At 41.8% G+C, this 27,603-nt stretch overlaps 1 protein-coding gene across 1 annotated transcript; it reads right to left on the reverse strand.

Moving 5' to 3' along the window:
* Positions 1-26,796, reverse strand: TXNDC5 (thioredoxin domain containing 5). The gene is made up of 10 exons (XM_064443572.1): positions 26,496-26,796; positions 21,352-21,501; positions 18,459-18,564; positions 17,062-17,158; positions 14,510-14,625; positions 10,997-11,083; positions 7,881-8,021; positions 4,947-5,029; positions 1,585-1,714; positions 1-924 (listed from the first exon to the last, which is right to left on the reverse strand). The coding sequence occupies exons 1-10, from the start codon at positions 26,720-26,722 to the stop codon at positions 802-804; spliced, it is 1,260 nt and encodes a 419-aa protein (XP_064299642.1). The 5' UTR covers positions 26,723-26,796; the 3' UTR covers positions 1-801.
* Positions 26,797-27,603: the final 807 nt, after the last annotated feature.

Here is a 27,603-nt window from a genome sequence, read left to right on the forward strand (position 1 = left end):
TCTGAAGTCTAACTTATCGTTTAATATTAACAGAGCAGTTAAAATAGCGCCTGTTCACTTTGGCTCTATATAAGTAGAGCATAGTTACTCCTCTGGAGCTGGACAGAAGCAGCCTACAAAAATCCACCTGACACACGTACACTATGGCATCGGTAATGTTCAGGCACATGTTACAGTACCATCACGTCCGTTATGGCTAGACCTCCCATGCCGAGAGGATTAACAGGAAACAACCAGCTCAAGGTGGCCTGGTATCTTCCAAAGGTGTGTGTGTTTTTTCAACCTCCTATGACTTTCCATTTCCTAACCAGCAGCTATATTAAGGCAAATAGGGTTTAAGTACAGTTGTAGAGGCAAAAGTGACTCAACACAGCTGTAGCTTTTACCTTTCTAGTAATGGTGGGCAGTTTGAAAGGATTACTTTTTAACCAAATCTAACCTGAAGACAAAAATATTCTACTGGTGCCCTTAAGCTGGTTTTCTTAATGTATTTTAGTCTCAAAGGAAACCATTTACACTTCATTGCGGGAACGCAGCAATGCAGTAATACTACCAATGCTGAAAATATTCTCAATTTGCACAGTAACTACTTGTTAGTTTTCCTTCACACACAGGGTGGCATGTCTTTAACACACACACAGAGGGACGATACCAATGTTAAGTACATTCAATTTCCTAAAAATAAACAAACACACACCCCAATCCCCACCCCCCCCCAATGCACTATTTGAAAAGTAACAATGATTGAAATCCCTCAGCTACTGTACAAAGACAGCCAGGGACGGAGCATCCAGACTTTTATTACAATTCATCCCTTGCCTGACGCAAGACAAAGCTATGCAGTGATTCAAGGTCTCTCGTTCCATTGTGTTCACTGACTTTCTTTCCACCCCGGAAAAGCAGAAGCGTAGGATAACCACGTACCTTCAAAAAACACACACAGGAAAAAAGACACTTGTTACTAATGTCGAAACTCACTGACATCCTTTACTTGTATTTACCAGACTGAAAATCCACCAAACCCCTCTAACACAATAAGCCATTTTAAGTTTTTAAAAAAAAAAACACAAAAAAAACACCAAACAACAAACAAACCACCCCAAACAAACCCAAACACCACACCAGAACCTCCAATGCCAACCTGCAATTTCTGAAAAGTTGTAAGTGAATGGGATAACACATATTCCTCCAGGCTCTTGGCATGGCAGCTCCAGCTCTGTCTTTGGCTGCCTGCCTACCAGCACCAAAAGGCTTCACTTTTTTTTTTTTTCTATTTCTAGGAACAGAACTTTGCGTCGGCTACCACAAGGCTGCTTTGGTGCTTTCACAGAGGGAGGCTTCTTAAATTAGGGACTTCGTCAGCTTTATCCAATAATGAGAATGACCGAGTCTGAACAAACAGTCCAGGAGAGAAACAGTGTCACCAGGTGCTGTGCTGAACTACCTCTTTTTTGGCTAATGGGGAACACAGCTGCACCGTCACCAGGCACCCGCAGTGCTGCAGCTGGCTCGGCTGCACGCTGGATCCTCTGACATTTGGTACACACAATGCTATCCCGTTCGTTTCAGATCTTTCACACTTACAGAAAATCTGTTGCAGACGTTACGTTCCACAGTGCAGTCTACTTCTGCTATTTTGACATCAGTCAAACCTGGAAATTGCTCTTTGGCAAGGTTCTCCCAAGTTGGAGCCAAGTTCTTACAGTGACCACACCTAGAAACAAAAGAGAGATTTGTTTAGCAGATACACCTTCCAGTTTATCTCTACTGTCTCGCTGCAATAGCTGTAAGTTTAACTAGCTGCCTTTCCTATCCCCTAATGATTTGGCCCTCCAACTCCCTTGCACTATTATGTCAGTAAATGAGCTAAGACGAGTGATTTTTTTTTTTTTTTTTTTAAATATAAGTAAGTAAGTTAAGCACTGAAGTACTTTCTGGCCTTCTTTAGTCTCGTCTGGAATGGTATTCTGGATGTTGCTACATTAACATTTTACCCTCCAGAAGAATACGAAGCCAAATAAAGATGAGCACAGAGATTATTTAAATGGGAAAAAAAAAAATCATTTAAAACATGTTTGTTTCTAAGACAGACATAGAATGTCTGTAGTACAAATTAAGTTTTCAGGTAGCATAATGCCAGTTATGCTAAAACTACATAGCCTGAGTTTAATTATTTAAATGATATTTTAATTTCCCTATTAATTTTCTTCCGGTTCCTAACAGCCTCCTTGACCAATGTAGCATCACCCAATGCTGGAAACTCAATTTTAATAGGGGCATTTGTCAACACAGCTTCTGATTTATGAAACACGCCAGTAGTTTAGTGCACTTTTTTACTGAAGGGACTTTGACGTTTAACCACTACCACTGTAATTTCAGGTAGATCCACAATGGAATTGTTCGACAGTCGATAAGCTTCACCTAGCAGATGGAAAAAAATACATCAGGCCCTATTCTGATTTGCATTAAGCGGAGAATCATTCCAGTTATATCATCAGTAACACCAAAACACCTATTTCTACTTTATTCCCCCATGCCTCTACAGTAACATGAGAATGCTGTCCACAGAGTACACGCAATGAAACACTACTGTCAAGAGAGAAAATGATACTGTAAAATGGCAGGAACTAGAGTAAAGTATTAATTTTGTTTATATTTTGACCTTGGTTTAGCCAAGTTCATAACTTGAACTTCTTACTGCCTTCAAGAAGAATTCCCAAAGCACTTCAGATTTTAAAGCTGCATTTCTTATTCTATTCTAACCCAGCTGCACCTTAATTGGGTTATTAAAACAGCCCCGGCCTTGCCTCGAGGCTGGATCAGGGCATTTACAAAAATAATGAAAAGATGTCTCAGCAAAAGTTTTCTTAATGCAAGCCAGTGTGTATTTAAACCACCTTGTTAATACACAGTGACAGTATAAAAGCATTTCTGACCATGCACAAACACTACTAGAACAGGATGATTTTATGCTTACTATGCAAGTTAACATTAATATTTATCCAAAACTAACCGAAAGACAGAACTAGCAAGCAACATAATAGTGTTTGCTGAGCCCTACATAAGTTAATCCACTTGGAATAGAAGGCGGCCATTTATATGCAGAGCACTATAACCGTATACATAAGCCTGACTTTCAGAGCTAAAACTAGGATACCAGCTACATAAATACAGGAAGTATTTTCCTAAACGGTGGCTTTCTGAACATCGCAGCCAAGGAGCACACACCGGTTTAAGAACTTGTCTTTCTGCATCCTGAACCACCACTTCTCAGCCTGCCATCCAACACCGATCTCATATGTGAGATCCAGCAGCACCCCATTAGAATCTCACAAGATGAGGAGACGGTTGAAGCGCAGTATTACTAAGAAAAGGTGATTAAAAAGGGAACATTTCTTTATCTCAAGCTTTTCCAGAAAAAAAGTTTCTCAGATAGGGAACTCCTAGTATGCCAACAAGCCCTGGGTTCAGAAATGAGACTAGAAGCTGCTTTGAGCACAGGTGTAAACTGAATTTTCCAGCCAGTTCTGCTGGTGGCGTAGTAGCAGCACAGGCACAGATTCAATCTCAGTCCCTCACAGTGCACAGAGAGGATAAAGGGAGTGAAGACAGACCAGCAGACGTGAAGGGGTGGGGGTGTGGGTGGGATGTGTGTGGGCAGGGTATTTCTTAACACAGTCGTGGCAGATACTTGTCCGCATCCAAAAGATCTTTCAGACGTAAGAGCATAGAAGTAGCTCTCAAGTAGCAAACCATGCTGCGGTAAAAAGGGCGACAACACTGGTAAAGACTGCATCATCGAGATTATGTAAAACAAAACTTTCTTGCCTACAGTAAGAAACACATTCATGCCCGCTGTCAAAGTTAAGCTGCAATATTTTGATACTCCTGAGCACATTTAAATATGGGTTGCACTTGCTTGTATTGCTTTGTAATGGTGACCTCTTACCACCCCAAACAAAAGATCTCTTTATATTTTATATACTGCATTAATGCGATGGCTAGTGATAAAATCAGAGATGGATTATCTTTCACACAGTGAAATACAGCTTAATTCTCATCTCTCCCCCTACACTAGGCTTCCTTCTATTGGCTAAGAGACTGGGCCATGGATGAGAAAGACAGCACACCAGTTTCATTAAATTCAATCCAGGCACAAATAGGATGAAGTCTATAAACCAGCAACAGAAACGTAAAACTTATTCTCTTTCTGAGACAAGAAGAAAGAAAAAGGGGGAAAATATTTGTTCTATGAGGTTGTAATACTGAGGTCTTACCCCAGCTCGGGTCCCAGGCTCCGTTGGATATGCCCATAATGGCAGATGCCAATTTTCCCCCAATGCTTTCCATTGGGTGTCTACACCTACACCATCTGCATCGGACATTTCTACCCTGGGTCACTATAAGAACATATTGCATGGAATATACTCGTAAGAGCATTTCAAAATTGTCACTTGTACAAATTAGTTTTCGTCAGTTATTTGAAAAGTAACGGCCAATTATCCATAGCTCTATAGTCTGTACCAATTCCCAGGTGCTCAAATGAGGCTTCCAAGAGAGGCTGCTTGCGATAGGAGAGGGCCCAAAGGCCAGCACGTTCTCCTCTCTCAACACCAGCAATACACTCCCCTCACCTACCCTAATCAAGGAACAGGAACAGATAAAGCCTGCAAAGAAAGCTTCACTCTCCTTGCTCCCCAGCATTACCTTGAGGCTGACACAGTAAAGCTTCTCTGTCAGCCTTTTCACAGAGAGGCATCCCAAGAAAGCTGAAACAGACTGAACCTTTTTAACTCTTGCAAACAAGCACATTCTTCAGTTAATTCATGTTTTAGATCCAGACAGCAAATACGGTACCACACACAACCCAAAGACCTGCAGCAGCCAATGCACTGACAGCTCAGACTAGCAACAATCCTGAACAACAACAGGTGCAAACTTCTTACCATGGAGCATAGAATTTAATAAAGGTGATCCCCCTAGCAATGGTTGCATCAAAGTCTTTTTCGGAGAGAGAAAGCACTGCAGCCTGTTTGAAAAAAAAAAAAAAAAAAAAAAAAAAAGTAAGAACTTTTTGTATCTATAACATCAGCCAAATAAGCTTTTAGCTACCTGAAAGGGAAACTCAAACTGGAAAAGATAATATTATTGATAATATAAACAAAAGTTGCAGCAGCACACCTCACTTTTACCCCTCAGCTGCTTCCCTTGCCTAGAGAGATTTAGATAAACGCATATTTCATGCTGAATCTCATCCATAATTGGAGAAACAAATATCCCTGTTTTCAGGGGATTTGCCTGCATCCAAATTTTCAGTTGTTGGAGGGCGGGGAAAATCACCTTCATTTTAATACACTGTCATGCAAATGTTTCAAGGAACAACCCTGACAGGAGCTGGCTTAAAGCATGTAGTGGCCATCTGAGAGTTCAGTGAGCTATTCAAGGCATATTAGTAATGACTTGACAGCTGTTCTCCCTCTGCTATATCCCTGCATTGCATACACAGAAAAAGCTGTTACCAGAAACACGTATTTGCCTGTCAAGAGGACACCACCGTACCACGCTCGCATGGACGCCAGGAAGAATTTTTCCTCATGATAACATCAGGGGCAAGGCACGGAGTGACGGGAGTGCAGCATGCTGCTTACAGGCCGTCTCATATGAGAGCACAGAACTGTACCACACTTCATTTTTTGTGTGAGACCCTTAAGGGCGGGAGGGATTAAAAATAAATAAAAGCCTATAAAACCTTCAAATTCAAATGAAAGCAAAACAAAAACGAGCACAACTGACAAGTGTTACCAGTTCTACTTAAACCTAGGAAGAGTTTTACGAAGAGAAGCCAAAAAGAAACTTGAAATTAAAGGTACTGGATAAACATTTCTGAAAACAACTGTTCATGAAATTTGGTTATTCCATTAAGTTGAAGAGTTATTACCGCTAAAGAATTATTTGAAAAAAGAAGAAATTATACTAATTATTAAATAATTAAAAATTATTAAATGAAGGAAAAAGCGAACAGTAAATATGTATTCTTCTGTTCTGAATTTCCTAAATGGATATCTAAAACAGATTTTCCGAACATTATTTACAATCTAAGTTGCCAAATCTGAAAACCTCATAAACAATGTCCTCCCCATGATCCACAAATTAAAACATGTTTCAAGGATCTGTAGATTGCTATCAGATTAGCAGTGTGAACTATATAACCACAAAAATAAGTCAAATATCAGATAGCTCATTTAGCTTGGTTTCCTAAGAAAACACACCTTATGCAATCACATATCTGAGCACCTGCTGGTCACTCTGCCTTAATCCCACTGGATCATTTTTTAGCGATGTCTGGCAGGAAAAAAGTCTCATGGACTTAAAAGTGAAAGCTTCCATGAAAGGGCTGGCATGTACCTGGCCCATGTAAGACATGGGGGAGTCCACACAAAGGCTCAACACTGGGACACAAATTTGGAGTCAGGACTCATTGCTTTTGCTGCCCGTGATACCAGCTGTGGGCTGCTGATGGTAAATGCAGTCAGTCTTTGCCGGCTACATGGGCCAGCCCCTTGTCTCGAAACTCATGAAAACAAAACCAGAATCAAGATGTCTGGAGGTAAGTGACCAAGAAGTGGTGGCATCCCAAGCTGGGATGTAATGTTGCAAAGACAAAATTGAGTCCTACACTCTGTCTACTACTATTTGGCAAAAATATCCCCCCACAGTCCTTTCCTGTTGGTATGTGCGCTGCTGCATGCAAGGCGTAAGTGGGATTTTGCATCACATGTGGTTTATGTTATTTCTATAAAAATAGACAACTAATTACTTTCTGCATTGTACAAACATCAGCTTGTTAGGATCTTCCAAATATGAGGTCAATTAAAAAAAAAAAATTGACGGGTATGAAAATTGCAAACTTAATATCACTTTTGGTGAACCACTTTATGTAAAATTAGTAACCCTGCTGGAAAAGTCATCTGGGAAAGGTAATATTCTCCTGTGAGAAGCTGCATGTAAACTGTATTTATATTAATAACATGGATGCTTTTTAATTACGTGAGTTCATGCTACATCACAAGGGAGTGTAAATCACCGTCCCTTATTTTCTAGGCAGAAGTATGTTTGCCACATTTGATGAAAAAACATGCTTGAAAATAATCCCTAATTTCTCAACCTCACCAATTTTATGTTCAGCTACAAGAAAAAATGGCAGATGAAATGCCAAAGTGATTAAAAAAGATAGAAAACTAAAAGACATGAAGTAAAAGTATGCAAAGGTGATGAAGTTATTCCTCCCAATTCTCTGGCAACATTCATAGCCCTTGTAGCTCCTACAAACAGGATTAGAGTAAGCCTCCAAACCCAAGGAGTTTTCTTGTCACAGGACACACTACCTTGCCACATTTGGATCATAAATCATCATCATAATCTTTGCTTGTTTATTGTTTCTGCAGATAGTCTAGAAGTATAGGGCCCTGGCTTTTTTTAGTGGCTTAGCAGTGCGCACCATCCTCCTGGGTTCAAGTGAGAATCTTATAAGAAATGTTCACCTTCATAGAAATGAACTATGCTGTCATACAGACCGAGGTGCCAGAAGTTCCGCAGTCCAAAAATGGCTGCATTTATGCCACCATCTAAACAACTTATTGCAACCATAAAAAAGGAGCCAATTTTTTTTTTCCTTCTCCAATTCATGAGGTTAGAAAACTAGGATTTATGGTCCAATTCCACTTATAAATTACTAAAAAAAATAACCAAGGAAGTATTTGGTATAATTTACATTTAGAAATTGTCGAACTATCGGAGAGAGAGACACACAAAGATGACGTGGACAGGCTGCTGAAACAGTCTGAACACTTAACACCGCTGCAGAGTGCAGGAGGGCTTACCTCAACACGGGTGGGTTCTGCAGGTGGCTGTGGGGCTTCAGCGGGTTTATCTGCTGGTGGCTCTTTCCCAGAGCTCTGTAGTTGGGAATCCACATATTCCTTTAAGGAATCGAAGTCCCTCTTCCCTTTGTACTGGTCACCCTACAATTACCAAATAGTTTGTGCAAGTGTGTACATGGAGTTAATCTAGCAAACAAATAATTATCAGCAAAACATAAGATTGCCAAGTCTAAGCATATTCATAATAAATGCAATTATCTAGTCATTACACCTCTCCATGGCATTCCATTCACTCCACATCCTCAGGATTTGCCAGAGATTCTTCTGTACCAAGAAGGAACAATCGAAAATTTTCTTGAAATGAAAGGTGTTTCAGAAGTGTAGAAGCAAATTTTAGAAACTTTTCCACGTCAACTCTAATCTCTCACTCTACCCAGGATTTTCAAGGTTTTATTTTTCTGAACCTAAAGCTACAGCAAGGAACAATAAAATACCCATCGCTGTTTGGTGGTGGTCTCTGTTACCATGAGAGCTCTGCCCAGTGTTTTGACAGGGCTGGAAGACTGACTTGCATGTCACCTGAACTATACAGTTGGTCCTCTGGCCCACACACTTGTCACACATCCTCAGAAAACCCAGACAGTAAGGCAATGCTGTCTGGGTGCCTAAGCTCACCTGGGAGCAAGAGACAACAGCTGCCTGCTGCGGGGCAGGCATTTCCAACGGCACCGCCCTCACGTCAGTTAAGTCGCAGTTTTGAACCTGCAAGCAAAGCCCTCAAACAGATAGAGCTTGAGAAGCCACCGCTTGCCTTAGATGTACCCTGTGTCTCGGGTACTTTCACAACTCTAGAGAACAAGAAATCAGAGCACCTCCGAGCAGTTTCTAGTCTCAAATCCACTGTTGGCCACCTCCAAACTGGCTCTCGCGTAATTGCCCTCAGCGCCCACTGAGAAAATTAGTGCTCATTTCTCTGTTCAAGAGAGAAAGCATCTCTTCAGGACACTACGCATCGATTTTGGATAAAATTCTTGAGTTTCAGTCCCATGAGGTGTGGGCTACAAGATGCATCTCCTCTCTCAGATGAGGAGTAATGCTTCAAGAAACAGGATACAATCTTCCATACGTTGTAAGGAAGAACAGACACCTCTGCAACTATTTCCTGTATCTTCGGAAATCTTTCTATACATTTTCCTTCTTTTGTCATTCCTAATGTTACCTGTAACTATAGCCACCTTCCCCATACCGTATCTACACCACAAAGGAATTAATCTAAGATGATGCAAGAAGCCTGTACCTGCTTGTTTGTATCCATTTCAGCAGGGCAGGGTCCGTGCCCACTCACTCCTCCCAGGGTTTCTGCATGTCTAACCAAACGGATGGTGTGATGCCAGACTTCAGTTATGACAACAGGGATTATGGTATTACGGGCAACAATGCTGGATGGCTGAAGCAGTTCTCCTCCTCTTCCTCCCCCCCTCACTGAACAGTATAATAGCAGCCAGAGAGATTTCCAGGAATTTCTGGGTCAGATTACTGGAAAGTTGCTGGGGTCATTTTGTGTTTTGTTTTTTTTTTAAATGTATTGTATTAGCCCACGAAGGAACGTGCGATTCTGGTTGCAGTATGCCGCCAGGGAATACCACACTACCAATGGAGAAAAGCCAGTCTGATGTCAACAGAAACATATTGTTCAGACTAATGGCTGAGATTCAGCTTTACCAAATACAATGGCAGTGATCTGACTTCTTCTTTCACCACACTCGTGATTCAAGTAACTCTGAGCAACTCAAACTTCAATAATTACCAAGGGTCAACAAAAAAATTGATCTGGCTTGTGGAAAAAAAAGCACAGCTAACTTTTCTAGATCAAGACAGTATGGTTCTGGCAAGGTATCTTGCCATTTGTAGCTATCTGAAAAATAAAAATAAAGCAGGTGGAAAACCATTCTGGAGAAACAGCAGAACCCTCCCATTCTTCAGACTCACACCACATAGAGATAAAAGTTTAATTAACTGAAAACCCCTCTAACTTTGGGCATGCCACTGTGTTTGACTGGAGCACCCCCTCAGCTTCCAGTTCTGCTTCTGACATGTGCCAGGCACCGCTGCTCTAGCAGTAACAAGGCCATGTAATTCTTGTGTGGATGAGTCTGGGATTCAAAAATCCAAGCAGGTGCCGCTTCATTTAAATTCCCTGGAGCATCTGATCTTATAGGGGTGCTTATACAAACCCCGCATGTGCTGGTATGTACTTACAGCCACTTTCTCTTTACAATGCCAGAAAACTACCACAAGCAACAGCCAATTAACTGGACTGCGTAGGAAAACTTACATTCCTTTTTGAACATCTACAGTATCAAAGATGTAAGATAAATGGGGCAAAAACCCCAAACCTCCCAAAACTTAGCAGGTAAGAGCTGAAAGAGGAGTCCTGGGTTCTCTGCTTGCAGACCTATTTTTAATATCCATTTAATATATTTATCTTTAAAGTGTGAAATATATGATAAGTAACACTACTATTTATAACACGTTTATTTGCTGCAGTTCATGTATGTGGTATTTATAAATATTTTACTTCCCCATAACTTCAGAATATTGTAATTCTTTGAATTCCTACAAGGAAAAATGTCAACTGGGCCCACAGGACTCTCACTGACAGTGTCATATGAAGTGTTCAGATTTATGATAGGGAAAATTTGCATCACTCAGCAGATAGGCACCACTTACAGATGAGAACCTTCTGATACACATTGTGAAAATTACATAACTTTTTATTACTTCATCAACATTTTTGTGTTCCATTGGAGGTAAGGTATTAAGATAAAGGATGCCCAGAATTCTCTGACACAGTAGCACAGTTGGAGACACTGCTTACAGATTTATAAACATCATACTGGTTATTTGCAGAATACAAAGAGCAAAAAGCTCTAACTTTTATCTGTGGATGAAGGGTACCTCTTCTGGTACTTGACTGAACCTCCAACATCCTTTTGTCTCACAGACTGATTTTTTTATATGCCCAGTTGTTCTTTTTTCCCCCAGAATGCAAACACAGTCCGAGTATTATTCAGAATAAAAAAAGGTCTGATCTTTTGCTGAGCTTGCAGACTCACCTTTTCACCATTCCTAAACCACAGAAGCGTGGGATAGCCACGAACTTGGGTTTCAGAGCAGACTTTGTAATGCTGGGTACAGTCCACCTACATTTAGAGGAAAAATATAAACCATTCAGTGCATAAAATAAATATACAACAAGCATCATAGCTTCCCTTATGTTTAAAATCTCAGAAAAAGACAGGAACTAGCAATGCATGGCTTGGCAAAACTCAGTACCAAGTACTGTCTTGAGAAGGATTACGTCTGCTTTCCAAATAGTGGTTTGGCTGTATAATTGGGACACTCTGTGTGTTTGCCTTTGTGTTGGTTTTTTTTTTTTTTGGGGGGGGGGGGGGGGACGGGACGGGACAGACGGGACGGGGGACGGGGGACTGGGGAGTGAGGTATGGGTAGAAGGAAGTAGTAACAGTTATAAAGAACAATGAAGACATAATTAAATACTCCAATTAAAACAAGTACTTGGTATTCTCTGTTAATAAAATCACCACATGGACAGTAAGACACAAAACACTAATATGAGAGAGCTTTAAATTAAAGATATATTGGCTCATCCATTTTTGAAAAGACTACTCTTTAAAGACTTCAGAAGACATGTCAACACCTATCAAGTTCTACCTGGACTTCTCCAAGGCCTTTGATACGATCCCCCACAGTCTCCTCCTGGAGAAATTGATGTGTTATGGCCTAGACAAGTGGTCTGTGCAGTGGGTGGGGAACTGGCTGACAGGCCGCACCCAAAGGGGGGTGGTAAATAGCTCTTTCTCAAACTGGCAACCTGTCACTAGTGGGGTCCCCCAGGGATCGATATTGGGCCCAAAGTTATTCAACATCTTTATAAGTGATCTGGATAACAGCATCAAGTGTAGCCTGATGAAGTTTGCTGATGACACCAAGTTGAGTGGGGAAGCAGACACTCCAGAAGGGAGAGCTGCTCTGCAGGAAGATCTGGATAGGCTGGAAGAGTGGGCCAGCAAGAACCTTATGAAGTTCAACAAGGAGAAGTGTAAGGTCTTGCACCTGGGAAAACATAATCCAGGAGTGCAGCACAGACTGGGATCCCCCTGGCTGGAGAGCAGCTCTGTGGAAAGGGACCTGGGGGTCCTGGTGGACAGAAAGCTCAACATGAGCGAACAGTGTGCTGCTGCGGCCAAGGTGGCCAACAGGATGCTGGGTTGCATCAGAAAGGGCATCGCCAGCAGAGAGAAAGAAGTCATCATCCCACTCTACTCAGCGCTTGTCAGGCCACACCTAGAGTACTGGGTACAGTTCTGGTCCCCGCTATACAAAAAGGATGTGGACAGGGCGGAAGGGGTCCAGAGAAGGGCTACCAAGATGATCAAAGGACTGGGAAGCTGCCATATGAGGATAGGTTGAGAGAACTGGGTTTGTTCAGACTTGGGAAAAGGAGACTCAGAGGGGATCTCCTCACCATGTACCAGTACTTAAGGGGTAGCTACAAAGAAGATGGAGACTCCCTTTTTACACAGAGTCACATGGAGAGGACAAGGGGGAATGGACACAAATTGCTCTTGGGGAGATTCTGATTGGATATCAGAGGGAAATTTTTCACATTGAGGACAGTCAACCACTGGAATAATCTCCCCAGGGAAGTGGTTGACTCGGCCACATTGGACACCTTCAAGAGTCGGCTGGACAGGGTGCTGGGCCATCTTGTCTAGACTGCGCTCTTCCCAGAAAGGTTGGACTAGATGATCCCCGAGATCCCTTCCAACCTAAGATTCTGTGATTCTGTGAAGTTAACTTTGCTCCAAGGGAAGTTCCAAGTGCATAGCAACATTTGATTCTGATAAGTCATAAAACAACCTGTAAAGGTACCAGTTCATGTTTTTTTGAAGTAGAGAAAAATGATAACTTAAGCACTTGGATTTTGAATTTTGCATTCGACATACTTTGCTCCAGATCACTGGAGATCAATTCTAAGGATTAAACAGCCTCCTGCCAGTAGGTATCGTTGCTGTTAGGACACTATTTCCCCAGACTACACGAAGGTCATGATTCAACCTTCTAAGAAATAGTTGTGTTTCCCATATACTTACAGACTTCCAATCTCAGCCAAGACATGTTTCAAATAGTTTCATAATGTATACAGTTACACAAAATTGACTAGGCATTGAGACAAATCATAGTGGCTGTATTAAAGAGCAAATATCAGTAATAGTAACTGTGAACATTACAGACAACTGAATAAAACAGAGATTTTGGAATTTTTTTGTTTATTTCTCTGGATAACAGAGAATAGTAGCTTCGAGAAGATACTTAAGCTAAACAATGATTTTATCAGACAGCAAGCATTCCAGGTTCTCAAAAAATAAATCAGCAGATGCAGCATTTGGTAAAGACACTATCAAAGAGCAACAGACTTTTTACTCTATTTTACTCTCAGAGGAAATCTAATTTTATATTCACCAGGTCTCAAAATTATATGTCTTCTCTAAAGTTCAGCTATGCTGACCTGCTCTGTCAGTGTATCTGAATGACATTTTTTTCAAATAATTAAAAATAATAATAATAATAATGATAACAATAAGAAGTAGTCAAGTTCATCACCCGTAGTAACAGCTGAAAGTGCTACGAGGGCAGAGGCAGGGGAGATAGATAGCTGGGGTTTTGTCCTTCTGCAGGACTGACAACACTGCTAACTGTTATGTAGTCTTTCAGATCAGTAGAACCACTCTGAAAGCTTAAGGATATGGAAGTTGAGCCCAGTCAGTTTTCCACTGTTGGCAAATACAGAGGGATTCACTTCAAGAGCCACCTGGACTTAGGTATGGGTCAGCAAATAAAGCCAGTAACTGCAGTTGCCAGACCACCTCCATACCTCTGCAAAGAAGTCACTCCACGTACAAGTAACAAGCTCCCATGGTAAATACACCACAGAATCTGGTTATCAACCCTAAGGGAAATAGTAAAGGAGGACAAGATATCAGTTTTTAAGGTGGAAGACCCCCTGAAACTGTTAGAAAAATCTAGGGGGGGGGTAAAGAAAAAAAAGAAAAAAGGAGAAATAATTCATCATAAAGAGCCCTGTAGGTCTGACACTTGCTAAAGAATCCAATGCTGTAAATAGCAAACTGGAAGTCACTTTCCCACACAAAATAAATTCTGAAGTCTATCAAGTTCTCACAGAGGGGAAACATAATAAAAAACAAATCTCAAAACATTATACCCTGCATATGAAGTATTAAACTTATTCCCAACCCTCTCTGAAGCACAGGGAGCTAGCTGTGTTTCTAACAAGTCCTTGCTCAAAATGAGGGAGTCCTATCACTGTAACTGAACAGCCATCTCTTCAAAACAGAGTGAACTACTGGATGTGCAAGAAAAAAATAACCATCTCAAAATTAAATAGGAATTATGACTATAAAAGGAGGTAAGAGTTGACAAACAAAATAACTGTTATTTGCAAATAACAGTATGAATAGCACGATACTTGGCTGAAATATTCGTTCACACAGAACACATCTTCAGACTAAGAGCATTTCACCCACCTTGCCAATCTTGACAGTTTCCGAATGCTCAAAGGCTTGAGCCAGCTGTTCCCAGGTTGGGGCCAAAGCCTTGCAATGCCCACACCAAGGGGCAAAGAATTTTATAAAGTGATTACCTTTTAAGTTAGAGGGGAAAAAAAAAGAAAAAAAAAGATTTAACTCATTTGGAATGAATTTGGCTGCAATTAAAGACTAAGTACTGATCTCGGACTGCAAATTTATCATGGTATTTCCTGAGTTTCCTGAGTTAAAGATAGGAAACACTGTGAATCAAAGGCCAGGACAGAATACTTCAGCAGTTAGGTTTTCAATACTGTATGCAGTCCTAAGGTGTTGCCAATTTCCCTGAAAATCCAACAGCTTCACAACCTCAAGTGAACAAATGAGGTATTAAAACTAATATTTTTAACTTAAACATTTGTTACAATGTCTGATTCTACCATGTCAATCACTTGACCTATTACAGAGTAGAAAGAACCACCAAGGAACTTGTATTTATACCAGCATAAATGAAAGTGTTAGACTTCAGCTTAAACATTTCTTAGGAAACACCACTGCATTAAGTCCATGAACAACCTACATAATTTTCTTCGGCTTTCCATTCTCCTTTTTCTGCCCTGCTCTTTATATTTTCATGTCAACTATTCAGAAGTTGCTGCCTTCAGTATATTTTTGCAGTGTTTCCTAGAGAGGAGAGTGTCTGTACTATTTCCTACTAATGTTTAGTTTAAAAGTATTCAGAAATCGCTGCCTTTAGTAGATTTTTGCAGTGTTTTCTAGAGGGGAAAGTGTCTGTACTATTTCCTACTAATGTTTAGTTTAAAAGTATCATTTTAATTGCGGAGTACCAGGATATGTAATTTCCTTCAGTTAAGATTACTATTAATTCAAGATGCTGCACAGCTTTGCACACATCAAGGCAAGGCTCTGTTAACACAAAATAAAAATGAACTTAATTAAAGCAAGGAAAAAAAAAATCAATTTAGTTTGAAGGAAATGCCACCAACTAGAGAAAAGCTCTTTTTAACAGAATTATTCATCATCCTTTGAAGACTGCTTTGGGACTGATATTACTAGAATTCATTTCTAATTCGAGGGCTTGTTCACAAAAGAAGATTGTACGAAAGATGTCAAAAAATAACTAGGAAATGTAAACTGCAACAGCATTGTACTCTTTAACTTCCCTGTTCTGCACCAGGAATACTTTCAAACTAATTGACATGCTTTGCTTTGGTCAAGTAAACTGCAAACTGAAATTTCTAATGAATGGATAAGAACATCTAGTCAAAATCAGCTATTCTGTACCACATATTCTGTGATATGTTCTCATCCCCAACAGAAAAAAAAATTATTTTTCCCTGAGAGCACCAAAAAGGTAAAGGGATACTTTTCAAGAACAAAAGTCAACCTTCCAGCTGGAACTGCTAAGCCTCCTGCTAAATTTAAGCACTGAACTTCTTGTAACTGAACTCAAGAGAGGACAACAGCTTTACAGATGATCATAAACCTGCTCAACTATCGGATATGACCATGAGAATGTCTCCTCTATGAATGCCAACAAATACAAAATAAAAACATTATAATAAAAATATTAAACATTTACACATACACTAAACTTAACTCTTCTCAGACTGTAAAGTTGTTTAATGCTTCGCATTTCCCTGATGGCTTAGAGAAGAATCCATGAAGAATTTTGATGCAATTCTGTGTTAAGCCACACAGGCTGCGAAATCTTGTTAGCTGCACAAAATGCTCTCCTAAACTTGAAAATATTTCTAGTTAGTTAATAGTGACCTTAAGAAGCTCTCATATCTACCTCACTGGTGGTATCACAGGCATAGATAATTTAATCCGGCCTTTGCTTTTAGGAAAAAGCATATAGAGATGGCAGGATCACCTGTTGTTATGGCAGCCCAAAGTTTGTATTGTGCTTTAAACACACTATGTGGGGAATGAAATTTCCCATGTTAGGTATCACTCGTAGCCTTAATTTTAAATTTTCCAGACAAAATATTTTTTTAAATGGCCAAGCTGAGATGAAGTGTTTTGCCCACATTAAATTCTGGAGGAAGGAAGCTAAACAATATCAAATAAGGGGCCAGACTGGAGTGGGATGGGGGCAGTAAGGAGGAAGCGGGTGGATTATATTTATCCAGAAGAGCAGCCTGGGAGTAAGAACAAGTCAGCACCTAGGGAAAGAGGAAACGGGACTTGCAAAAACACAGTGAGTGGCAAGGCTGTGACTGATCAAGAAACGGGGAAAGAGACAGTTCAGCCGCATAAGCACCACTCGCTTCTTCCATGTGATTAGGGACCTTAATTTTACCGCCTTCTGAGTGAAGTGCCGTTCTTACACTTTCTCATGGTGTGCAATATGTAATTAAACTACTGCATTTTTACACAGTCTGTAGTTTCATCCTCTTTCACTAGGTATTACTGGAAAATAAAAGTGGGAAGGAGGTACCTTGAAAACTAACATTTCTGTTGCAAGCTTCCCCCTACTGATGTCTCTGTGTACACAAGTACCTCCTGCTTATGAAAAAAGCACTTACCTTCTGCTATGTGCATCTTGAAATTGTCTGCTGAGAGTTCATACATTCCCTGCTTAGGTTCAAGGGCTTTTGGTGGTTCCACATCAGATTCTGGATCCTATTAATGAGAAAAATTAACTTTTATTTGTCTTGTACAGTAAATAGTCAATATTTGATTCCCGTACCACACCATTCTGTGGTAGTGCCGCAAACCCTGTACTCTGAAATTTCAAATTCCTAAATTTATGTCCTTATTTAGCTTCATCTAGGTATTTAATGTTTCCTAACAAACAACTACTTGAAAGCAAAATGTGAAAAAGACTACCACACAGAAAAGAGCTATCACAGTCATTGGAATAACAGTGCCTTTCACCATGCTGTAGTATAATCTCAGAACACAGTAATTGCTATGGCATTCATCACATCACCATACATTAATACACTTAGATTGCACAACAGTTCCTCTGTAGCATCACACATCAGCCATGTCTGCCATTGCACCAGTTTCAGTGGTCTTTGGGCTACTTAGAAGTAGCTAGAGAAAAATCTATTTTCTGCTCCCCTCATGCAGGAAAGAGGGACCTAATGGTTTCACAAAGGCAGCAACAATGGGAAAAGAGCAAACACTTTACAGATATAACTTGCAGCAAACCCACTGGCACTTCAACAAAAGCAAGTGACTGCCTTCTAGATACTAGGGTCAGAGCTGGAAAGATATTTTTAAGAACCTCAAGGTACATTTCTTAAAATAGTTTAGCATTTAATGTTTAATTATTAAAAATATCATGTTTGGTTTAAATATAATAATTTTCTAATTTGTGGTTCAGCGATCACTAAAGCTTTATCTTCATTAGAAACAGCAATTATAAATTTAATTTTAGGCAAGGCTGGGCTACTATATGTAAGTGCTACCCCTAAACTGAAGGGTTTTCCTAGTGACAGTATTAGCTTAACTCACCTAACCAATTATTTTAAACCCTTTCTTCAGGCTACAACATTATCAGATAATAACAGAACTAAAGATGACATCCATGTTTTAAGAGGTAATTAAGGCCAATACAAATGCAATTTACAACATATTATAGCTAAATCGCTTTTCATATCCTAGAGACATATAGCCTACAGGTGGCAACTCAATTGACACTAAGAATTGTATCTTAAAATGTCAGAATGCTAAACATTAAAACTACAGTACATAATGCAGTTTTTAAATACAGGAAACAAAGGGCAGGTCACAGGATGACAGTTTTAATTACTATTCTGACTTATGTGGAAGCTGTTCCATATTGTTATTGCCACCTGACTTTTATTCTCAGGAGCAGATTTCCTCCTGGAAAATGAAACCTAACCTATAGAAATGATGGATAAGCAAGTCTGCAGAAGGGAATATTTCCTTTTCTTATTTCATTTTCACTTACAGATGGTTCCTCATTTAGTTTCTCCAACATCCAGTTTTCCAGTGCCTGGAAGTCCCTAGGGCCTTGGTATTTCAGAGGTTCTTGTCCTGGTTTAAGCAGCTTTAGGCTAAAGGATCAAAAAGTAGAAAAGAGTGAGGCAAAAATTTTCACACAGGAAACGTTCTCAGAAAGCTAATATGCTTTTGCTAATCCACAGCAATGCAGCGCAGGCTGCAGTAACAGCTCTCTTGACTATTAACATCAGGATCAGGCACCTCCCTCAACTTAAAAGGGTCATGGCTAGACCTTAGGACGCTTTTTCATCCCCGTGTAAGCTTTTAAAGGAGATTTTAAAAATAGCAAAAAGAAATACCATGTTGAAAAGATTCAATATATCCTAATATTGCTTTGATCAATAAGCAAGAACAAATAAAACATTGCAACATTCAGTTCTAAGGTTAATCACAGAATGGTTTAGGTTGGAAGGGCCCTGTAGAGGTCACCTAGTCCAACCCCAATCATTCATTATGCCTATAAATCCTATTTTAGTTTGTCAAAAAGCATCAATTTTGTTTTGTTCAACCCTCTCAGTCACCAAAGGAAAAATATCCAATGCTTATTTTCCCAAGAATTTCTTTCTTGTATTTCATTCTTTGACTGCTCTTAGAATGTGGCATTCAACTGATCAAAACCACACTGAAACAAGTCAATAGGACAAAGAAATAAGTGATTGCTTGTAGGGATTCAAGACTTCATGATTATAACGTTTAATAATTGCTATCAAAACTTCTCCATTGACTACCTAAAGCTTCTAATATGAAATATTTAAATTAAAGTTGGAAATACATTTGGTGAAGGGGCAATACTGACTTCTGACCTATTCTTACTTTTTAAAGCAAGTCATAGTTTCAGTTATGCCTGTCACCTTGCCAAGCTGTCATTTTGTACTGCTTTTTCTTTTTCCTGAAATGTTTCTCTCTCCCTTCTTGTTTCACAGTTGGAAAAAAAGAACATATGAAACTGCTGAAAAATCCCATAATGCAAATACATTCAAAATAGATAGCAGCTCCCACTGCCTCTTCTATTTAAGGTATTCGTGAATACTCCTTGTGACAATAAAAGGCCAAGATTTGAAGGGGGTGTGCGAATAAATGAACTTCATAGTAAGAAGAAAACAAAAATGAAACAGAAGAACGTGTAAAATACACCTCATGGCAATACTTTTGAAAAGTAACAAGAAAAATAAAAGATATCAGCTGAAAGAGCCAACTGCACCTTTATTTTCTTCAAATGAGGATAAGTTTTCTCTAGTTCAGTTGAGAGTATTCTGCAGCACCAAATAATCCCAAGACAGCTACTATTGAGCACAGGGACCTACTCAGCCAGTTTTATTCTCAGGGGGATGGAAAGGGGATGCAAACTTTCCTTTGATGGGATTTGGAAAAGCAGTGCAGGGATCAGCACATCCTGGACTTGTGACAATCCCTCTGTGCCAGAGGAAGCTGTGAAACTTCCCTCGCTGGAGGTTTTTAAAAACAGGCTAGTTAAAAACTGACTTGGACAGGAAGAGAATTGATATAATGAATTCACCTTCATCTCTGTATTTCTGTAACTAGCAGATGACTGCCTTATCATTTGTACTTTTCAAGTAGATGAAAGTGAGCATCAATGACCTTAAAGAGGAGGGTGGAAAAAAAAAAAAAGCAATTACACATCCATTCATTTGTTTCTTTTTCACAATCTCTGCCACTCTTTCTATTTTACAGGGAACAGCACCACAATATAAACTATTCAAACATATAAAGACGACCAATGCCTGCTTCTGGGGATATTAAAATGAAGCTGTAATATTCATTGTTTTTTGGTATTTCTAGTGGAACTAAGCCACAAACTGCCCTTAGGGACAATTCCCATTTCAGCAAGGACTTTGCTATTTATAACTCTCAACTGCTACTCAGTCGCGCTCATCTGCACCAAAGCGGGTGCAGCCAGGAGCATATGTCAAGTTCAGGCTGCTCTTGGGGTCAGCAGTAAGACTAGACAAAGTGAGCAAAGGGAAGGAAACTGAAAAGTGCAGGCTGTGGAAGGGCTACAGAAGATTACATTCTCTGCTTATCCCCACTAAGATGGGTAGTTAATAAAGGAGTTGAAGTGATCCCATCCAGTTTTGCAAGAAGCTGTAAAGAAGACACAAGTGAAAAAATCCCTTTGCTCCTTTTTGGCAGCTAAAAAGGGAGCATGCGTATCTAACCCAAAAGCACTATCCAGGCCAACCTCTCACAGATAGTCTAGATCACGTTCTGCCTACCAAAGCTGAGGTAGCAAGGCATATATCGTCTAAACAGGATAAGTTTAGCAACCTTGAACTTCAACTGAATTTCTCCTAGATCACTGTAAGAAGAACTACCTAGAAGAAGCTGTACAACATCACCACTGCTATGCTAAGCGACACTACTAATTTATCATTTTATGAGCACCAAGTTCACTCAAAAATTTAAGAGATCACCTATACATTAGTTATGAATGGTGCAGTGTACTGACAAACTTGTGACAAGTTATTTTTAAAAGTACCATTACCAGAGACCAGCTCTATCATGCATATCATGGCTGTATAATGCACCATTACTTGAGAAAGAGGTACTCTCAGAGAAAAGAAAAGGGCAATTCTGGACTTCATTTAAACGCAGCCATTTTCCAAGACATAAAACAGTTTCTTTGAAAAGAGTAAGAGTAGTATGTATCAGACAATACTTGGCAACACAGTAAAAAGACTTAAAATGAACATATGAGATCCAAAGGGCTACAAAGAAACCCACCAAAAAGTATGGCTTAGAAGTTAGCTTTAACAAATTGGCAGACAATCATGGAAAACTAAAAAATAAAGAAATAGGAGCAGACATCCTTTTATACTTACGTAGGGTATGCTCGGACGCCAAATTCAGAGCACAGTGGAGTATCTGTAGTACAATCCACTTTAACAACATAGACCTGTGGGTTTTCCATGTTGTTGTATTTATCTCCCAAATCATTCCAAGTTGGCTGGAGACGCTGACAATGACCGCACCTGCCACAGAAGGAATAAGATATTTGCTTAATAGTTGCTCATGTTTAGAGGGAAATGAACCTATGGAAAAGACATACACAGAATGGTCAGACATTTTGATAAATTTAAAAACAGTTAAGTCACACATCTTCCATACTCGAGCACTGTTACACTAAGCAACAGTGAATACTATTAAGTATTAAGCTGCAAACACAGTTCATCGTCAAGAGATGAGAACTTTTTGCTACTATCTTTTCACATGACAAATCCTACTGAACACCCCCTGAATTTAGTAAGGCTATTAAGAAAAGCACTCTCAGTCTTCCAGCTTTCTAGAAAAAAACCTGTGAGGCTGTCTAGCTTTCTTTCTGCTCTAACATTCCAAAATACTGTATATTTTAGCAGCAGGTAAGACAATGGTTTCTAGCCTCTCTGTAAGGTCATTTGTGCTTGTGTCACAGGAACTGTAACTTGCCAGTCATGAAACACATCTGAACAGGGTTTCTCAAAATCCTCCCATACTGTGCTTTGCCCCAGCAGCACACCAGCAACTAATTTTATCTACATATACACAGAAAACTGGCCTCACACAGTTGCTGTAACATCAGCTCACCAGAATTAAAAAATGGCTATTATTCTTCTCATTATTTTTCTAGTCATTCCCGTCATTATAGCATTACTTTATTCCTGTAACTACGATGAAAAATTTTAAGGAATGGATTTTAATTTCTCTTTAATGGCTGCTTTTGCCAACCCTCCAAGGCATCTAAAAATACATAATTGGATTAACAGAAAACATTCTCAACCTGACAGTATGAAAGCTGTTATTGCCCTTGGCATGACCTAGACAGTCTACTTTGTAAGTAACAATTAAAACACCATTAGGACTTTGGAGAAAGTTGCTCCCATTTGAAACAGTTACATATATACAACTGGTTTCAGTCCATTTGTAGTAAAGCTGCATAGATTCACACCTTCCCAGGTATCCTCATATGAAGGAAAAAAAATAACCGAGTGATTTACTTTAACACAGAGAACATCTGCCCACCTTAATAAGGTCCTGTTATAAGTCAGTCGCAGTGGGTCACACATACTCCCACTATGTGAGGGAATATGACCTCCCATATGATCTTATTTTGAATTGTCATGGCAAAGGGGATACGATGTGTTAGTACTAAAATTAAATATTCCTTAAATATTTAACTTCAGACTGAAATCCCTACATAGTCAACTCTTTCATGGAGCTTGAATTTAGAGAGGATTTTGGATTCCCTGATCCCTTCCCCTAGCAGCTGCAGGGATTTTAAACTCCAAATGAATACTGACTGGTGTTAAAGAACAGAGCACGGAAAACTAGGTAAGGCAATCTCAAGTAATTAACCAGCTGTTTTTAAGCACAGAACAGAGCTTCCTTGTCCATATTTAACACTGTGATCTCTGCTATACACAAAGTTCCCCTTTCCCTTCCTTCTTCGGATTGTATGAGCTAAAATTGAAAATAAAGTAGGAAAAAATGGTCATATCTGAATCAGTAATCAACTAGTTAGTCAATTCTGTTTTTCCAAAAAAAAATAATAAAAAAAAAATCAGTGTTACACAGAAGGAAATACAAGACAGCCCCCAAAATACTTTTTCTGAAATTCATAAGGTGTAGCTGCAGAATATATAAAGCCAGAGAAGTCAAGAGAGCAAGACCATGCAACACCACATGGCTCCCTTAACCCCATGTGCCTCCACAGCCTTTTGTTGGTATCATTCCACATCACATCAGTGGGGCTGGAGGAGCAGCAAGTTCTACCACTGGGGATGGTGGAGACCTGGGTGTCAAGGAGGAGTCCTGCTCTTTCTTCCCTATGTGGGCTAGGAAGGTGCAAGCATTCATCATCTCTGTTTACAAACATAAACGAATATCCAAAAGAGACTAACAAGGCTGTAGGAAAGATCCACCATTCTGAAAAAAAAAAAAAGAAAAAAAAGAAAAAGCCAAAACCCTGCTTCTTGTACACCACTAACATCAGGAGGTACGGATGAAAGGACATTATTTGTAAGAGTTTGCAGATAGGTTGCCCATTCTAACTCTGAGCAACCACGTGCCACAAGTGTGCATGCCCAGAGATTATTTTGCTGTGGCAGCATCTATTGAGTACCAGGCTACTCTGCCTCATATTGACAGGCCAGCGCTCCTCCCACAGTACGAGCGCTTCTCATCTGCAGAACTGGATGGCAGACTTCCTGGGCCACGACAAGAAGGGATGTAAAGGTACATAAGGACCATATACGTCAAAGCAGTTACTGATAAGCCCTCTGCAGTCAGTGAGGAACATAGACATTTCTGGAGGCCACCAGTAGAGCTTGAGCTCTGCAGCTAGCAAGGGCAGCTCCACAGCAAGATATAGCACAAATCATTATCCGACTAAAAATGTTGGTAGGCCCTAGAATAGACAGGTATAACGGTACAAGCAGCATAGGACCAGTCTCGCTCTGGACAAAAGAATCCAGCTAAGGTAAAATCCAGTCAATAGAGTTCAATTCAACTGCAACAAACTCTGGTGATCAAGTCTGCTTCAGCTCAATGGACTTCCAGAGGTTTACCAAGAGACCGCAGGCATTAAAGAGATCTGTAATAGTCAAAGTAATGCAGTGAAACTATTTGTTTGAGATTCCTTCCAACTAAGGCACACGTGGAACCTCATTCCTCTGTAGACACACAACTGGCATAGCCAACGTCTTAAGAATACCTAGTGCCACTGAGAGTAAGATGTTCATGGTTCTGTCCCTTGGACAGCCTGATGATCAAAAGCCTTAGACACCTGATGGCAAATTACTTGGAACGCTCTCTTTTTGGAGTAGCCCGCAATACTTGCGACAAATGAAGACCTCGCATGTACCGCTGCTGTCTAGGAGCAAGGCCCTTGACAGCATTTGTTTTGACAATCTGGAAGGGAAGAGTTATGTCAGCTCTGTCTCACCCAACTCTTCCGATAGCATTGATGATGAAACATTAGCAGCATCCAAAGCAATCAAAAGACAATCCTAGCTGAACGTTGGATTGTTTGCTAGGCTTATCCCTTGTAACTACGGGGACCAGTGCCAAAACACATGCCTCTGTGAGCAGCATTAGATTAGCACATTAACATCACCTAGGTATAGGGCAAGAGGCTCTAATACAGACTCCAGGTCTGTCAGGTTGCCACCTGATCCACTAACGATAAAACTACTGGTGTGTGTAAGCACCTCTCTCAAGCACTTGGATTTTCCTTTTGTCCTTCTCTTCCCCTTGGACCCAGAACCTGAGATCCAGTGATCTGGAGGAGGCTTGCTAAGGACAAGAAGAATGTCCAGAGAAGCCGCAACAAGTCTGGGAAACGATGCAGCTCTCTCATGCTCGAGTTGGGCAGAGACCCTCAGCCCTCCTAAGGGCACAGCGTGGTCCAAGTTTGCAAGGCCAGCACTTTGATACATGCTGAGGACGTGCAGCATACACTGGACTCTGCCAACAGCCCACTTGGCACTGGGTCTCCTATGAAGACTGCACCAAAATAAAAGCTCACATAGTTTTAGGGATACCTGTGAAACAGTCGAAGTGTGGACAGACACAGATATTACCACCTGAAAATGGAACAGGGCAGAAACACTCCTGCTCTGTATGGGCATTGCTTAGGTCTTAACATGCTCTCAGGCAAAGTTCCTTCACCAGCAAGTCAGGCGTCCTCCGCTTTTGTGATCTTCAGAGAACAAAGGCAGGCACGTGCTCTTTCAAGCTTTTGCTTAACATTTTCATATGGCATAAACAAGTCAATGTTAATAACAAAAAAAGTAGTAGTTCCTCAGTTTTGAAAGGAAATCCTTTTCTGCTGTTGATTTCAGAGAGCGTCATGACTCACGTATGCCTAAATGGCACTGTGTACCAACGGGTAACTTAGGATCAAAACATAACTTTTGCACATTGTTCCCTTAACTTTATTTTATCTAAACTTAAGAAAACTTGGCGAAAAAACCCAATAAACAAAACCCAACCAACCCGCCCTAAGAACAAAACTCCCAATAACCTCTACTGGGTATCAGTAAGTCACATAAAAAAGGATAGGGTAAGAGACGAAGGAAGAAGAACAAAAACAACCACTAGAGAGGCCCAGAGGTGACAAGTACTGTCCTCTTGACAGCTATAACATCCAGGAAAGCCCTGCTCCCCTGCTCTTCTCAACTATTCTTGTGTCAAACGTACCAACCCACAGCAAAAGCCTAGTAGGTCTCTTGCATATCTGAGAACTCTCCAGCCCTGCTACGGCTACCTGTGGCCTTGGAGAAACAGCACTATCGTTATGCTAATTTTGCTGCAAATTTATCCTTAAATTTCGTGATTGCAAAGTGGACAAAACTTCTGGAGTGGAAGTACTGGTGAGACCTGTAGGCACAGGGTAAGTGGAGGTCACCAAACTGCAAATACTCCCACACGCAGAAGCCGCACGGTTTTGGTCTCTGAGAAAAAACGGGAGCCAGAGCCCGGGGACGGAGTGGGGGAGCCGCCGGGGACCGGGGCCGGCCCGGGCAGCCCCGGCTTGCGTCCCCACCGCCCGGCGGAGCGCCTTCCCCCGCAGACCCCGGGCGGGGGGGCACGGCCAGGCGACCACGCCGGCGGGGCGGCTCCGGCTGCCCTCGGGGAAGGGGGCGACCACCGCGGGCCGCCCGAAGCCCGGGCAGGACCGAGACGGTCGCGGAGGCCCAGGCCAGGCACACGCGAGGCTGCCTCGGCTTCAGCTTCGGCTGCCCCTCCCCGCCCCGCGGCCCCGGCTGCCATTGAACGCCCGTCCGCTCCCACCTCCCCCGGGGAAGGCGCCCGGCCCGGCCCCAGCGATTGGGGGCTCAGGGCGGCGCGACCCCGAGGCCTCCCCCCACCGCCGACGCCGACGCCGAGCCCGGCCCGGCCGCCTCCCGCCGCCACGTCAACGGGGGAAGAGGCGGGCAGGAGGGCGCCGGGCCGGGCCGCGCCGGGCCCCGCCGCTCCCGATACCCACCACGGGGCGAAGAACATGACGAAGTGGGGGGCGGCGGCGGCGCCGTGCCGCAGCATCTCCGCGCTGTAGAGGTGCAGCTTGTGCGGGTCCGCCTCCGCCGCCGGCGGCGGGCCCGCGTCCGGGCTCGGCTCCGGCTCAGCCCGCCCCGACCGGCTGCAGAGAACGGGGCCGAGCACGGCCAATGCGAGGAGGCGCCACCAGGCCGGGCCGCAGCCGAGGGGAGCCATCGCAGCGCCGAGAGACCGACCAGCCAAAGCCCCGAGCGGCTGCTGCCGCCTCCCTCCCCTCCCCTCCCCTCCCGCCCCGCCGCGCCCGGGCCGGCCCCCGCCCCCTGCTGCTCCCGCCGCCTCCCGCCTACCCCGGGCGGGCACCGGGCCCGTGGGCACCTGCACCCCACCTCCCCCCCACACCCACACCCCTCCCCCACACTCGAACACCTCCTTAATGGAAATAAAGGATTTTTTAACATATTAAAATAATACTTATGTCTTCTATATTAGCTTATTTTTATATACCCTATAATTTAATATAAAAATTAAACTTATTAAAAAACAATCATAGAACCATTAAGGTTGGAAAAGACCTCTAGGATCATCCACTCCAACCAACCCGACACCCCCATGTCTCCTAAACCATGTCCCAAAGTGCCATGACTACATCTTTTCTGAACACCTCCAGGGATAGTGACTCCGCCACTTCCCTGGGCAACCTGTTCCAATGCTTGACAAACCTTTTAGTAAAAAAATTTTTCCTAATATCCAGTCTCAATCTACCCTCCTCTAGTTTAAAACCATTACCTCTTGTCCTGTGACAACAGGCCTTGCTAAAAAGGTTGCCTCCATCCTTCCTATAGGCACCCTTTAAGTACTGAAAGGCCGCAATAAGGTGTCCCTGCAGCCTTCTCCAGGCTGAACAACCCCAACCCTCTCAGCCTGTCCCCATAGGAGAGGTGCTGCAGCCCTCAGATCATTTTTGTGGCCCTCCTCTAGACCCGCTCCAACAGCTCCACGTCCTTCCTGTGCTGAGGGCTTCAGAGCTGGACGCAGCACTCCACGTGGGGTCTCACCAGAGTGGAGCAGAGGGGCAGAATCACCTCCCCCGACCTGCT

Source organism: Phalacrocorax carbo, chromosome 2 (assembly GCF_963921805.1).
Source record: "Phalacrocorax carbo chromosome 2, bPhaCar2.1, whole genome shotgun sequence".
Classification (NCBI taxonomy): domain Eukaryota; kingdom Metazoa; phylum Chordata; class Aves; order Suliformes; family Phalacrocoracidae; genus Phalacrocorax; species Phalacrocorax carbo.

What these genes read in the sequence shown, in the direction of transcription:
- TXNDC5 (XM_064443572.1), bottom strand. Translation starts at nt 26,722, where the DNA reads ATGGCTCCCCTCGGCTGCGGCCCGGCCTGGTGGCGCCTCCTCGCATTG. An exon ending in GTCATGTTCTTCGCCCCGTG is followed by an intron (nt 21,502 to 26,495) that starts GTGGGTATCGGG and finishes CTTCTGTGGCAG; the next exon opens with GTGCGGTCATTGTCAGCGTC. An exon ending in GGCGTCCGAGCATACCCTAC is followed by an intron (nt 18,565 to 21,351) that starts GTAAGTATAAAA and finishes TTGATCCTTTAG; the next exon opens with CCTAAAGCTGCTTAAACCAG.